Source organism: Mobula hypostoma, chromosome 9, assembly GCF_963921235.1.
Source record: "Mobula hypostoma chromosome 9, sMobHyp1.1, whole genome shotgun sequence".
Lineage (NCBI taxonomy): Eukaryota > Metazoa > Chordata > Chondrichthyes > Myliobatiformes > Myliobatidae > Mobula > Mobula hypostoma.
The window spans coordinates 67,808,877-67,824,542 of record NC_086105.1 but is presented as its reverse complement, the minus strand read 5'-3'; the positions used below and the strand labels follow the sequence as shown (position 1 = coordinate 67,824,542).

Here is a 15,666-nt window from a genome sequence, read left to right as displayed (position 1 = left end):
TCAAGGAGAACCTGATCATTAAATTTGCAGGTGATACCACAGTGGTGGGGCTCATCAGCAAAAATGATGAAACTATGTACAGGGAGGAGGTCAAACACCTAGAGAGCTGGTGCAGGGATAACAACTTGATGCTTAATATCACCAAAACCAAGGAGATGATCGTCGATTTCAGACGGTCTCAGCCTGAGCACACACCCCTCAGCATCAGCGGCTCCACGGTGGAGAGAGTGGAAAACATCAAATTCCTTGGGGTGCAGATCTCGGACAATCTCACCTGGTCCAGGAACACCACTGGGATTGTGAAACGGGCCCAGCAGAGATTGCACTTTTTGAGGAAGCTTAAACAAGCATCACTCCCCACTAACATCTTAACTACATTCTACAGAGGAGAGTGTGCTGACCTTTTGCATCACAACCTGGTACTCCAGCTGCAGTGCTGTCGACAAAAAAGCCTTGCAGAGGGTGGTTAGGGGAGCAGAGAAGGTTATTGAGGTCTCCCTACCTTCTGTCAAAGACCTCTTTCAGAGTCGATGCCTCCAGAAGACACAGTACATCATTAAAGACCCCTCACACCCTCTCCATGAACTGCTTGTTCTTCTGCCATCAGACAAACATTACAGGACCATCAAATCTAAAACCACAAGGCTACTAAACAGCTTCCTCCCACAGACAGTCAGACTGCTAAATAGCTGCTCCACCTGACTCTGCTTTGGACACTTTTAACTTGCACTGGACACTTATAACTTGATTTTAACTGACATGTGGCTGTTGTGTTTTACTATTTATTGTTATGTTTATTATTTAATGTTGCGTTTGTTATGTTATGATTGCACTGCCCCTGAGAAACGCTGTCTCATTCTGCCCTGCAGAGCTGATGTATGGTTAGAATGACAATAAAGTTTTTTGAATCTTTGAATCTTGAATCAATTCCTTAACACAGATTGTTAGAAGCTACATCTGGTTGCACTTTACAGCTGAAGTCATCAGGGACACTGGAGGTCTCCCTGCTTTCCCACATCCTGCAAGAGGAGCATTCCACTATGCTGCCTGGCATGTCTACTGTTCTAACACAGCAGATGTAAAAAAAGAACAATAAACTGTGGTGGTGTGGGGGAAGTCTACCCACAGTTTTATTGCCTTCTCTCACTCAAGCCTCTCCTTGCTGAAGCCACAAGAGCTAAAGCCTCCAAATTCCACTCTAACTCTGTCCACTCTAAGGATGGCCACTCTGAAAGTGGCTGCTCCACTTGCCCTTGCCTCGATTTAATTTGTTCTTGCCAATCAATCCTGAAAGCTGATTGGCTGTTGTTCAAAGCTCCAAACTGGCGCCAGTCGCTGCCTTTTCTACTCAATTGGCGAACCAGAGTGAGCTCTGTCTCCTCAGGCTTCCAACCTCTCTGACTGAGCACTTCTTGATGCTCTAAACTGCTGCAAATCACTGCCTTTTCTACTCAATCAGCGAACCTAAGTGATCTGGTCCGCAAACTTGGTCACAAGTCCATCAAGTGCTTCATCCAAATCATTGACATATAATGTGTAAAGAAGCAGGTTATAGGGACATTAGGTTGGTAGTACAGATTAGTTTAGTCTTAGAGATTAGAACATAAAACATGGGTGAAGAATTAGGCCATTCAGCCCATCAAGTCTATTGTCTGCCTTCTCCCAATTACCTTTACTCATCACATGTACATTGAAACATACAGTGAAATACGCTGTTTTCATCAACAACTACCACAGTCTGAGGGTGTTCAAGTGTCACCACGCTTCCAGCACTACATAGCATGCTCGCAACTTATTAACCTTAACCCATATATCTTTGAAACGTGGGAGGAAACCGGAGCACCTGGAGGAAACACACACAGACACGGGGAGAACATACATTTTCCTTAAGGACAGTGGCAGGAATTGAACCTGCTTGGCTGGTGCTGTAATAGTGTTACACAAACCACTACATTAACATGCCACCCTGCTTAGGATACTCCATACTCGAGGTGGTGGAGTTTTAGTTTCATTTTACTTAGAGTGGTAACAGGCCCTTCCAACAAGCCCGTGCTGTCCAATCTCACCCATGTGACTAACGAACCTACTAATCTGTACAGGCAGCGGTCAAACCAAACCTGGGTTGCTGGCTCTGCAATAGCACTATGCTAACTGTTACACTGCTGTACCGCTGGGCTTTCAATTGCTAGGTTAATTAATTCAGCACATTGTGGGTCCAAGGGTGTGTTCTGTGCTGACCTGTTCTGTATTGATCTGCAGTTAAAATTCCATCACAGTGACAAAATAATTTCCAATCAATTCATTAAATAAAGCTACAACAGCTTTATTTAATTAAAAGCTACAACCTCCCTCTTTTTTTGCCTAAACGTGTACCTTGAACAATCGACGAATAACACCATCAAGAACATCCCATTTTGTCTTTCCGCTGACTCCAATGGAGCCAATCAGATACTGAGGCGTCTTTTCATCCTGAAAGTACAGAATCACATATTATAATTATCGGCAAAGGGATGAAATGTAATTCTTAGTACAACTCTCTCCATCCCCTCTTTAGCCATTTGGGGACTTGCAGTAAAATTTAATTTGATTAAGCTCCCATGAGATTGTTTAGAAGGTCTGGCATTCATTAGGTCTGGTCACCTCAATATAGGAAGGATGTGGAAGCTTTACAGAGGGTGCAGAGGAGGTTTACCAGGATGCTGCCTGGACTGAAGAGCATATCTTATGAGAATGGGTTCAGCAGGCTAAAGATTTTCTCTCTGGGGTGAGAGGTGACTTGATAGAGGTGTATAAGATGATAAGAGGCATTGATAGGATGGACAGCCAGAGACATTTTCCCGGGGTGGAAATGGCTAAATCGAGAGGGCATAATTTTAAGATATTTGGAGGAAAGTATAGGGAGGATGTCAGAGTTAAGTTTTTTACAGAGTGATGGATGTGTGAAATGTGTTCCAATGTGTTCCAACTGGTGCATGCCGACCAAAGCATCCTCCCTGCTAGTCCAGGGCCATTGCCCCTCTGCATTATCTTCTATTTTCTGTAAGATGCAGACCAGTGCCTCTCTTTACCTTGGTTCGTTTGAGCTGTTTGTTCAAGCAGATCATAATCCTGACGTTACAGCATTCCTTCCGAAATTTTCCATCTGTCCCCTCGTCAAGTAGGATGTCTGCAAAAGTGAAAAACGAAACAGTATAGAGTGAGGTCCCATTTAAAGGTTCCAACAATTTAGCTACATCTTTACACACAGTGCACAGTGCATCATCCTTTAAGGAGAGTAGGTTTGGAGTTGGGAAGACTGAGAGGGGCAGACTGCATATAATTCTTGCCAGGCAACGCACGCACAAAATGCTGGAGGAACTCAGCGAGTCAGGCAACACCTATGGAGGGAAATAAACAGTGAATGTATCAGATTGTGACCCTTCACCATGTCCAATCTTTGCTGCATTGTTTTCTCCAGTCTGACCATTTGAATACACAATATAGAATGTTACTGCACAGTACAGGCGCTTTGACCCACAGTGTTGTGTCAATTGTTGAACCTACTCTAAGATCAATCTAACCCTTCCCTCCTACATAGTCCTCTATTTTTCTATCATCTATATGCCTATCTAAGAGTTTCTTAAATGTCCCTAATGTACCTGCCTTTACCATCTCCCTGGCAGGGAGTTCCATGCACTCACCTCTCTCTGTGTAAAAATACTTACCTTTGAAATTCCGTCTTGTACTTTCTTCTAATCTCCTGAAAATGGCACCCCCTTGTATTAGCACGATTGGACCAATTTGTCACAGTGTCAGAATCAGGTCTCAGTCATCTGACATTGAGGCAAGAAAGATAAGAAAGATTTTCTTCACCCAGAGAGCGGTGAGTCTTTTATTGCAAAATTAAATTTATTTCAAGCGCTACGATACTACAACAAATCACTGTGAGTTACAACAATAACTATCAGGAACTAAATTAAAATATTCACATCCTCATCTGGGATGCAGTTTATCCCATGTGGTGCCCAGCGTTTCCAGAACACCTCCATAGTGACTATGGCGTGGTGTGTTCTTTGTCCAGGGATACCAAGGCACCAACGTACCCTGAGAAGACTGCCAGGCAGTCAGCCTGGGCATTCCCTCAGTTGCCAGGGTGATGGGTCCCTGGACTCTCCATGCAAGATGGCTGTAGGGTAATCCGTACCTGTACCCATGCGGGCAGTGAGTACTGTGTCTTGTTCTGTTAAAAATGTTCTTCCTCTTACTTACCCCTTACATTCTCTCCCCTGCTGATAACTCTGTCCACTGGTCCATGTACCATGAGCTAATAGCTTTCCTTTGTCTGTATTTTCTAAATATGGAGTCATGGATTTTGAAGCACAGGAACAGCCCCTTTGGGTGATGACGCTGCACCAATACAATGCTGAATTAAACTCTGACTTGAATTTCAAACTGAATTCTGACTTCTTTCTCCTTCCTTTCCAGTCCTGATGAAGGATCTCAGCCCAAAATATTAGCTTGTTATTCCCCTCCACAATTGCTGCCCGATCTGCTGAGTTCCTCCAGCATTTTGTGAGTGTTGCTCTGGATTTCCAGCATCTGCAAAATCTCTTGTGTTTATGTGTGCTGAATTAAGTTAAATCCCTTCTGCCTGCACATGATCAATACCCCTCATTCCCTGCATATTCACATGCCTTTCTAGCAGCCCCTTAAACACCACTAACATGTCTGCTCCATGAACTCCCCTGGCGCTCAGCTACCTACCATTCTTTGTCTAAAAGAACTTGCCCTGAGAATCTCCTTTAAGCTTTCTCACTCTCAGTTTAAATACATGACCTCTAGTATTGACCTTCCTACCCTGGAATAAAGATTCTGACTGTCTCCTCAATCAATGTGTGTCATCATTTGATAGACATTTATTGGGCCTCCAGAGAAAACATCTCAAGTTTGTCCAGCCTCTCCTGACAGTTCATACCACATTCTAATCTGGTAAATCTCTTCTGCACCCTTACCAAAGCCATCAGATATCTCCTGTAATGGGGGTGACCAGGAATGCACACAATGTGTGACCCAATCAAAGTTTGACATAGCTGGAATATGACATCCTGACTCTTACAATCAAAGTCTTGACCAATGAAGGCAAGCCATGTGTCAGTTTTACCACTTGTGTGGCTACTTCTAGGGAGCTATGGACTCGGACCACATGAACCCTCTGTATTAAGGGTCTTGCCATTAACTGTGCACTTTCCTCCTACATCTGGCATAGAGTCAGAGTGTACCAGAGCACAGAAACAGGCCCTTTGGCCCATTTGGTCCATGTTGACATGACCTTCTGCTTGGTCCCATCAACCTGCACCCGGACCATATCTCTCCAAACCACTTCCATCCATGTGCTTAGCCAAACGTCTCTTGAATGTTACAATTGAACCTGCATCCACCACTTCCACTGGCAGCTCATTCCACATTCTCACCAACCTCTGAGTCATGAAGTTCACCCTCAGAATCCCCTTAAATATTTCACCTTTCTCTCTAAACTTATGACCTCTAGTTCTAGTCTCACCCAATTCCCAAGGGGAAAATGCATGCATTCACCATATCTATACCCCTTATAATTTCATATATCTCTATAAAATCTTTAGCATATTGAAGGCCAATATGCTAAAAGCTCTCTTTCTGACACTATCCACCTGTGATACCATATTCAAGGAAAAATGGACCTGTATTCCTAGGTCACTTTGTTCTATCACACATCTCAGAGCCCTACAACTCATTGTGCAAGCCTTACCCTGTTTTGGCCTTCTGAAGTTCAACATCTCACACTTAGCTGGATTGAACTCTTTTTCTCTGCCCATATCCGCAACTCCACCAATCTTTGTGATGTGTAGAGGGAGACCCAAGTCCCCTTAAACATCAACAGATTTTAATCTGTTGCCACGTAGAAATCTTCCCCCAATAATCTCCTTGCAAGTAATCATGAGGATACGCTAGTCAAGAGGCCAGTTTAATGGGCTATCATTAGGAGGCTTGTTCAAAGTCTGCAGCAGCAAAGTCTATGAAGCAAACGGGCCATTCATAAGGTCCTCAGGGGATATGCAGTCCTCTGTCATGTGACTCCAGGTATGCCCCAGACATCAAACTTCAGGAAAGGCAAGTTAGAAGAAGACACACCAGCCTTTATTGAAAGGGTGAGCAACTTCAAGTTCCTGATCACCCACATCTCAGCGGAACTATGCTGAGCTCAACATATTGGTGCGTTCACGAAGAAGGCACACCAACAGCCATGCTTTATTAGGAGTTTGAGGAGGTTTGGTACGTCACAAAAGACCAGCAACTCACTACGGATGTATCTTGGGGAGCACTCTGACTGGTTGCATCTCAGCCTGGTATAGAGGCTATAATACTCAGGATCACAAATCATGGCAGATGTCACAATTCCCATCAGTTGTCAGATTTCTGAATAATCCACAAAGCAATGAACACTATCTCACTATCCCTCTTTTGCACTGTTTATTGGGAGAAAATTCAAAACTCAGAAGTGTAGAGGGACTTGGGATTCCTTGAGCAGGATTCCCTAAAGGTTAGCTTGCAGGTTGAGTCAGTGGCAAGGAAGGCAAATGAATGTTAGCATTCATTTCGAGAGGACTGGAATACTGATATAGTAATGCTGTGATATAGTAAGGATGGAATGCTGAGGCTTTATAAGCCATTGGAAAGACCACAACTGGAGCATTGTGAGTAGTTTTGGGCCCCTTTTCCAAGAAAAGATGTGCTGGCATTGGAGAGGGAATGAAAGGGTTAGCATATGAGGAGCGTTTGTTAGCTCTGTCCCTGAACTCTCTGGAGTTTAGAAGAATGAGGGGGGAAATCTCATTGCAACCTGTTGAACACTGAAAGGTCTAGATAGGATGTGGAAAGGATGTTTCCAATAGTGGGAAGGTCTAGGGCCAAAGGGCACAGCTTCAGAATTGAGGGACGTCCATTTAGAACAGAGATGAGGAAAGTTACTTTACTGGGAGGGTGGTGAAACTGTGGAATTCATTGCCCCAGATGGCTGTGCAGGCTGGGTCACAGGGATGTTGAAGGTGGAGGGTGACATGTTCTTGATTAACCAGGGTGTCAAAGATTACAGGGAGAAAGAAGGAGCACGGGGTTGAGATGGATAATAAATCAGTTAAGATGGAATGGCGGAGCAGACTCCAATGGCCAAGGAGCTTAACTCTGCTCCCTTGTCTTATGGTCTTATTAGAAGCATTTCTTTCATAGAAAGTGCTGTATCCAGATATCGGAACCTTTTCTGAGGTGATCTTACCTGATGTCATAGAGTCTGTGACGTTGAGGTTTTGCAGGGAAAGTCCCAAGGACTGGCGGGACGAGGAGGAGGAGGAGGAGGTCGAAGACCGGGACTGTGTGCGGGCTGCCCCACTGCTACCTGTTTCCGACTTCAGGCGATCATTCTCTGCTTTAAGTTGCTCGATCTCATTCTGCAACAGACGAGGTGAATAGTGAGTGCCATTGCTATTACAAAGGAAAAAGTACTTGGCAAACTGAAAGGTGTTAAGGTGGATAAGTCACCTGGGCCAGATGGACTACATCCCAGACTCCTGAGAGAGGTTGCTGAAGAGATAACAGATGCATTGGTCATGGTCTTTCAAGAATCATTTGATTCTGGTAAGGTTCCAAAGGACTGGAAATTGCAAATGTCACTCCACTCTTTAAGAGGGGAGGAAGACAAAAGAAAGGAAATTATAGGCCAGTTAGCTTGACCTTAGTGGTTGGGAAAGAGTTGGAGTCTATTATTAAGGATGAGGTTTCGGGGTACTTGGAGACTAATAATAAAGTACGTCTAAGTCAGCATGGTTTCTCTAAAGGGAAATCTTGCCTAACAAATCTGTTAGAGTTCTTCGAGAATGTAACAAGCAGGGTGGACAAAGGAGAGGCAATGGATGTCATTTACTTAGATTTTCAGAAGCATTTGATAAGGTGCCACACGTAAGGCTGTTTAACAAGATAAATATCCCATGGCATTACAAGAAAGACAGTAGCATGGATAGAGGAATGGCTGACAGGCAGGAGGCAGTGGGTGAGAATAAAAGGGGCCTTTTCTGGTTGGCTGTCAGTGACCAGTGGTGTTCCTCAGGGGTCAGTATTGGGACCGCTACTTTTCACATTGTGAATGATTTAGATAATGGAATTGATGGCTTTGTGGTAAAGTTTGAAGGTGATATGAAGATAGGTGGAGGGGTAGGTAGTGCTGAGGAAGCAATGTGATTGCAGCAGGTCTTAGACAAATTGGAAGAATGGGCAAAAAAGTGGCAGATGGAAGACAGTGTTGGAAAATGTATGATAACGCATTTTGGTAAAAGGAGCAAAAGTGCAAATTATTATCTAAATGGGGGGAAAATTCAAACATCGGAGGTGCAAAGGGACTTAGGAGACCTTGTGCAAGACTCCCAGAAGGTTAATTTACATGTTGAGTCTGTGGTAAAGAAGGCAACTGCAATGTTGGCATTCATTTCCAGAGGAATAGATTACAAAAACAAGGAGATAAAGCTAAGGCTTTATAAGTAACTGGTCAGGCCGCACTTGGAGTATTTTCAACAGTTCTGAGCACCATATCTCAGAAAGGATGTGTTGTCATTGGAGAGAGTCCAGAGGAGGTTCATGAGGATGAATCCGGGAATGAAGGGGTTAACACATGAGGAGCGTTTGGCAGCTTTGGGCCTGTACTCACTGGAATTTAGAAGAATGCAGGGGATCTCATTGAAACCTACCAAATGTTGAAAGGACTAGATATGGTGGATGTGGAGAGGATGTTTCCTATGGTGGGGATATCTAGAACTAGAGGGCACAGCCTCAAAATTGAGGAACAACCTTTTAGAACAGAAGTAAGGAGGAATTTTTTAGCCAGAGAGTAGTGAATCTGTGGAATTCTCTGCCACAGACTGTGGTGGAGGCCAAGTCCACGGGTATTTTTAAAGTGAAAGTTGGTAGTTTCCTGATTGATCACGGCATCAAAGGATGTGGCGGGAAGGCAGGTGTATGGGGCTGAGTGGGATTCAGGATTAGCCATGATGGAATGGAGGAGCAGACGTGATGGGCTGAATGGCCCAATACTGCTCCTGCCTTATAGTCTTATGGTCTAATAGCTGATCACATCCTGACTTCAACTACACATTATCTTAGTTTAGCTCCTGTCCCTGCCCCTAGTTATAATACAACATTACCCTGGAAACTGATCGTGCTAAAAATGGCCAATAAAGGAGGCTTATTAGTTTTATCTTTAAACACAAGATCCTGTTATTGGTGCACAGGAGTGCTGTGTTAATTAGCAGGAGTGAGCCAAAGGGACTGTGGTTGGGGCACCTCAGGCAGATTCTGGGCCCTTCTCCCTGGCTGTGGTTTTCAGTGCCACTCCAGAGGACTGAGCCCTGAATCCAGGCTAGCGATCCCGTGCAGTACAGCTAGAATGCTACACAGTTCCAGGGTAGGGGACAAGGCCGTGTCATCAGGGCAGCACTGAGGGAGGATACAACATGGATGAGGCAACACTGAGTATGCAGCACACAGTCAGAGGGGCAATAACAAGGGAGCAATACACTGTTAGAGAGGAAATAGTCAGGGGACAAAACTGACAGAGAAGTAACACTGAGGGGTCACTAACCCCATCACAATTTGATAGTGGTGTTACAATGCTTACAGTGCATTGGCCTTTATTATAGGGGAGATCTCCTTCAGGAGCCACGACGTAATGTTGCAGCTCTATAAAACCCTAGTTAGACCACGGTTGGAGAATTGTGCTTAGTTCTGGTCGCCTTATTATGGGAAGAATGTGGAAGCTTTAGAGAAGATTTACCAGGATGCCAACTGGATTAGAGAGCATGTCGAATGAAGGTAGGCTGAGTGAACTAGGGCTTTTCCCTTTGTAGGGTAAGGGGATGAGAGATGACTTGATAGAGGTGTACAAGATGATAAGAAGCATAAATTGAGGGGATAGCCAGAGATTTTTCCCAAGGTAGCAATGACTAATTTTAAGGTGATTTGGATGTCAGAGGTAAGTATTTTACACAGAGAGTGGTGGGTGTGTGGAACACGCTATCAGGAGTGATGGTAGAGGCAGATACATTCGGGACATTTAAGAGACTCTGAGATAGGCACATCAACACTTTGACAAACTTCTATAGATATGTGATGGAGACTATATTAACTGGTTGCATCACAGCTTGGTGTGGAAACACCAATGCCCTTGTACAGAAAAGCTTACAAAAAGTAGTGGACATGGCCCAATCCTTCATGGGTAAAACCTTCTCCATCAATGAGCACATCTGCACAGAGCACTGTCACAGGAAAGCAGCATCCATTATCAAGGACCCACCACCCAGGCCATGCACTCTTGTCACTGCTGCCTTTGGGAAGAAGGTACAGGAGCTTCAAGACGTGCCTAACCAGGTGCAGGAACAGTCATCACCCCTCAACCATCAGGCTCTTGAACTAGAGGGGATAACTTCACTCAACTTCACTCACCCCATCACTGAACTGTTCGCACTAAACTGGACTCACTTTCAAGAACTCTTCATCTCATGTCTCGATATTTATTGCTTATTTATTTGTTATTATTTCTTTTGTTTTTCCTCTTCCTTTTTGTATTTGCACAAATTATTGTTTTTTTGCATATTGGGTAGTTGTCCATTCTGTTGGAGGTGGTCTTTTGCTATTGTGATTCTATTGTGTTTCTTGTATTTACTGTGATTGTGCACAAGAAAATGAATCTCATGTTGTATATGTTGACATATATGTACTTTGATAATAAATTTACTTTGAACTTTGAACATGGATGAAAGAAAAATGTAGGGTTATGTGGAAGGGTAGATTGATCTTAGTGTAGATTAATTGGTCAGCACAACATTGTGAGCCAACTAGCCTGTACTGTGCTGTAGTGTTCTATGTCTTATGTTAACAACAGAGGTGGATTTGAGAGTTCTGAGGGACCAGCGCCCATATCTGGAGATTACCTGCATCCTGTTCATAGCCTCTCGGATCTGATCGAGGTGATGAGCTGAGCTCAGAGCTTCGAGCCGGATGTCGGTCAGCTTCAGCTCCTTCTCCCGCAGCTCACTCTTGAGGTGGACAATGGCCTCGGCCTCTGACTCCGTGCACTCGCAGATCCTGCACCGAGGAAACAAAGGCATCGGTCAGTCGGCACACCGTAGAGATCTCAGAATGCCCACAGTAACAGAGGTTGACAGGTGACTTGATAGAGGTGTACGAGATAACAAGAGGCATAGGTCGAGTAGATAACCAGAGACCTATCATGCACCATCATGGGCACTAGTCTCCCCAGCATCAAGGACATCTTCTAAAGGCAATGCCTCCAAAAGGTGGCATCCAGCATTAAAGACCCTCATCACCCAGGACATGCCCTCTTCTCATTGCCACCATCAGGAGGTACAGGAGCCTGAAAGCCCACACTCAACTGTTTTAGGAACAACTTCTTCCCCTCAGCCATCACATTTCTGAACAGACAATGAATCCATGAACACTACCTCACTCTTTTAGCTCTCCTTACTTTTTATTTATGTTTTCTATTGTAATTAACAGTGTATTTTATGTCTTGCATTGTACTGCTGCCACAAACAACCAATTTCACGACATGTGTCAGAGATAGTAAACCTGATTTTGATTCTCATTTGGGCTAATATGAGGAACCATCGTCTTTAGGCGATTGGAGGAAAGTATAGGGGGGATGTCAGAGATACTTTTTTTAACAGAGAGTGGTGAGTGAGTTGAATATGCTGCCAGGGGTGGTGGTAGAGGCAGATACATCAGGGGCATTGAAGAGTCTCTTTGGGGGCACATGGAGGAAAGGAAAATGGAGGGCTATGTAGGAGGGAAGGGTTAGATTGATCTTCTAGTAGGTTAAAAGGTCAGCATAGTGTTGTGGGCTGAAGGGCCTGTACTGTGCAGTACTGACCTATGTTCTATGTTCTATGTTCTAACCACACCATCCACCTGCTCACACACAAAACATTGCAATTAGTCCCAGAAGAGGTAATAATTCCAGTGGCTGTTATACTTTACACTGCATTCTGTTATTAGAACATTGAAGATAGATTATTCGACTGTTCAGGACTTGATTTCCCATTCCCATTCCCACTCCAACATGTTGGTTCATGGACTCTTCTACTGCCATGATGAGGCCATGCTTATGTTGCAGGAGCAACACCTCATAGTCCATCTGGGTGTCCTAAAACCTAATGCATAAACATTAATTTCTCCAGCTTCTGGTAATTTCTCCCTCCACCCTCTTCTTTCAATTCCCCTTTCTGTTTACCTTCTCTTCTCCTTACTAGCCCATCACCTTTTGGTTTCCCTCCATCTTCCCGTCTCCCATGGTCCACAGTCCTTTCTTATCCAATTCCTCCTTCTTTAGCCTTTTAACATTTTCATGTATTCCCTCTCGGTTTTTCACTTCATCCCCCTACCCCTCCCACTTTCCCCCTCACCTGGTCTCACCTATCGCCTGCCAGCTTGTACTCCTTCCCCTCACTTCTTATTCTGGCTTCTGCCCCCTTCCTTTCCAGTCCTGACGAAGGGTGCCAGCCCGAAATGTTGACTCTTTATTCCTCTCCATAGATGTTGCCTGACCTGCTGAGTTCCTCCTGCATTTTTCATGTGTCCTTCCCCAGGACATGCCTACAACTTAGCCCACGGCTCTCAACTCGGACTCCACTAATGGCCAGACCCACCAGCAACATCAGGACACTGTTCCAGCTGTGGCCATTGGACGACTTTTGCAGTGTTGGACATTTTACAAAATATTTGATCCTTTAAAGTCTTAATTCTTTCATCTATTTTGCATGTGATAAATTATTATCAAAAATGAGGCTGCTTAATAAACATTGAAGTAATATCAAATAATTTCACTATCTAATTATTTCCAGCCCCACAAGTCTCTCTTTGCCACTCTCTCTCTCTCTCTCTCTCTCTCTCTCACACACACACTCTCCTTTCTCTGTCTGCATCTCAAGTGAATTTGCTCTCACACCATGGTTTCTGCTGAATAGAACATGGGACATAGAATAGCACAGCAACAGGCTGTTCGGCCCACAGTGTCTGTTCTGACCATAATGCCACATCTGCCTACACATGATCCATATCCCACCATTCATGTATTTGCCTAAATTCTCCTTAAACACCACTTCAGCCCACATTGTCTGTGCCAAACACGATGATAAATTGAAGTAAATCTCTTCCGTCTGCACATAATTCATAACTTTCCATTCCTTGCATGTTCATGTATTAGTCTTTTAAGCATCACTATCATATCTCCTTCCCACATTCCCCTGGCAACACGATACAGGCACCTACCACTCTCTCTGCAAAATACGTTTCTCATAGCTCTCAGACCTTAAAGCTGTGCCCCCTACTACTTGACCTTTCCACCCTGATTATCTACCTAGGTATGCCTCTCGTAATTTCACCCCACAGCCTCTAACACTCCGGAAGAAAAAACAGTTCAAGTTTGTTCAATCTCTCCTTAAAGCTATACTGTAATACTCTCGAATGCAGACAGATCCTGGTGAACATCTTCTGTGTCTTTTCTAAAGCAGTCACATTCTCCTTGTAACGGGTGACCAGAATTGCACACAATACTCCAAATGCAGCCAGACCAAACTCTTCTACAGCTGCAACATGACTTCCCAACTTTTATACTTCACACCCTTCAGCCCCAAGTACACATTCTGGAATTTTCTCACTGCTCCTGCCCCGTACTGTTCTTGGGGGCTTCGGAAAGGGGCAGATACGACGGATACTATTTCTCCTTTTCCCCCTCCCCGACAATTTATGTATAGATGTCCATCTCACGGAGTCATAGAGTCATATAGCACATAACAGACCCTTCGGCCCACAATGTCCATACTGACCATCAAAATCCATCTACAGGACTTCATTCCCTAGAGCCTAGGGGAACGAGCAGAGAATTGATAGAGGCAAACCAAATTACGAGGGGTATAGATATGGTAAATGCAAACATGTTTTTTTCCTCTGAGGTTGGGTGAGACAAGAACTAGGGGTCCTGGTTTAAGGGTGAAAGGTAAAATGTTTGAGAGGAAACTGAGTGGATATTTTTTCACTCAGAGGGCAGTGAGTGTGTGGAATGAATTGCCATTGGAAGTGGTGGATGTGGGTTCAATTTCACCATTTAAGACAAATTTAGTTAGGTACGTGGATGGGAGGGTTATGGGGAGCTACGGTCAAGGAGCAGCTCAATGGAGTTAAGCAAATAAATAAATAGGCATGGACTGATGGGCCAATGGGCCTGTTTCTGTGCTGTAATGTCTTATGACTGACACTAATCCATTTACCAGCACCTGGTCGATAGCCTTATATACCTTGGCAATTTAAATACTCATCCAGAAACCTGCTAAATGTTGAGAGCCAACCTGTCTTCAGCAACTTCTCTGGCAGTGTGTTTCAAATGTTAACCCCCACCCCCGGGTCACAGGGTCATAAGAACACCATGTCCCCTCATGATCACGTTAAATGTTTCACCCTTCACCCTTAACCCATGACCTACTGTTCTAGTCTCACCCTGCCTCTGTGGAAAAAACCTGCTTTCGTTTATGCTATCTATACCCCACATAATTTTGTATACCCCTATCAAATAAAAATACTTTTTCTCAGATCCCTCTAACTTCCTTAATTCTCATCTTAAACCAATGCCCTCTGATTTCAGATTAAAATTTAAAGATTGGCCATTTGTCCCAAGTGCACCGTAACATTGAAGCATACATCGAAATACATCATTCGCATCAATGACTGACACAGTCCGAGGAGGTGCTGAGGGTAGCCTGCAAATGTTGCCACATTTTCTGCAGCAATGTAGCAAGTCCACAACTTATTAACCCTGATCCATATGGCTTTGAAATGTGGGAAAAAACTGGAGCCGCTGGGGGAAACCCACACAATTAAAAGCAGAACGTACAAACACCTTACAGATGTGGAGGGAATAGAACCTAGTTCACTGACACTGTAAAGTGTTATGCTAACTGCTATACCGCCATAGTAGAGAGCAGAGTTTCTCACCATCTACCTTATTTATGCCTTTCATAGTTTCGTGCATCTCCACCAGAACTGCTTCAGCTTCCTCCAATCCAAGGAATACAAACCCAGCTCATCCAGTCTGTCCTGAAACTTTCCAAGCCAAGCAACATCCTGGTGAATCTCTTCTGCATCCTTTCCTGTGCTATCACATTCTTCCTACTGTGTGGTGACCAGAACCACACATAACTCTCTGTCCTTGATCACAACTCAGTTGTAAAACGTCTTGCAAATGTTTACAGCGATCCTCCTGAAGGATGCCAGATCCCTTCACACCCACCTGTCTTTGTTAAACAAACTTTATTTTTACTTAATATCAGTAACATTCTCTTCTGTTTGCCCACAGATCTAGGAAGTGGCTTGGGTCACCATTTGAAATTGCTTCCTCTTTTAATAAGAGCACAAGTGAAGCAGGGTCTTACTTTCCCATCCAATTCTGATACCCTTGCAATCGCAGTCTTAAATCTCTGGGTTTGGGGATTCCAGAATCTTGCTCAAGATATAACCGCTCTAGTTTTCTATAGTCAGTGATGAAGCTCAACTACCGCCACTGTCTGGAAGGATTTTGTATGTTCTGCCTGTGTTCTG

At 44.1% G+C, this 15,666-nt stretch overlaps 1 protein-coding gene across 8 annotated transcripts in view; it reads right to left on the bottom strand.

Annotated features, from left to right (window-relative positions):
- nav3 (neuron navigator 3) overlaps positions 1 to 15,666 on the bottom strand; it is a 503,350-nt gene that overhangs the window by 32,853 nt on the left and 454,831 nt on the right. For all 8 annotated transcript variants that reach the window (XM_063058462.1, XM_063058455.1, XM_063058456.1 and 5 more), the window contains 4 exons: positions 10,989 to 11,142; positions 7,289 to 7,460; positions 3,069 to 3,166; positions 2,374 to 2,469 (listed from right to left, as the gene is read on the bottom strand). In XM_063058462.1, coding sequence (XP_062914532.1) covers positions 2,374 to 2,469; positions 3,069 to 3,166; positions 7,289 to 7,460; positions 10,989 to 11,142 — 520 coding nt within the window. The remainder of the gene's footprint in view (positions 1 to 2,373; positions 2,470 to 3,068; positions 3,167 to 7,288; positions 7,461 to 10,988; positions 11,143 to 15,666) is intronic.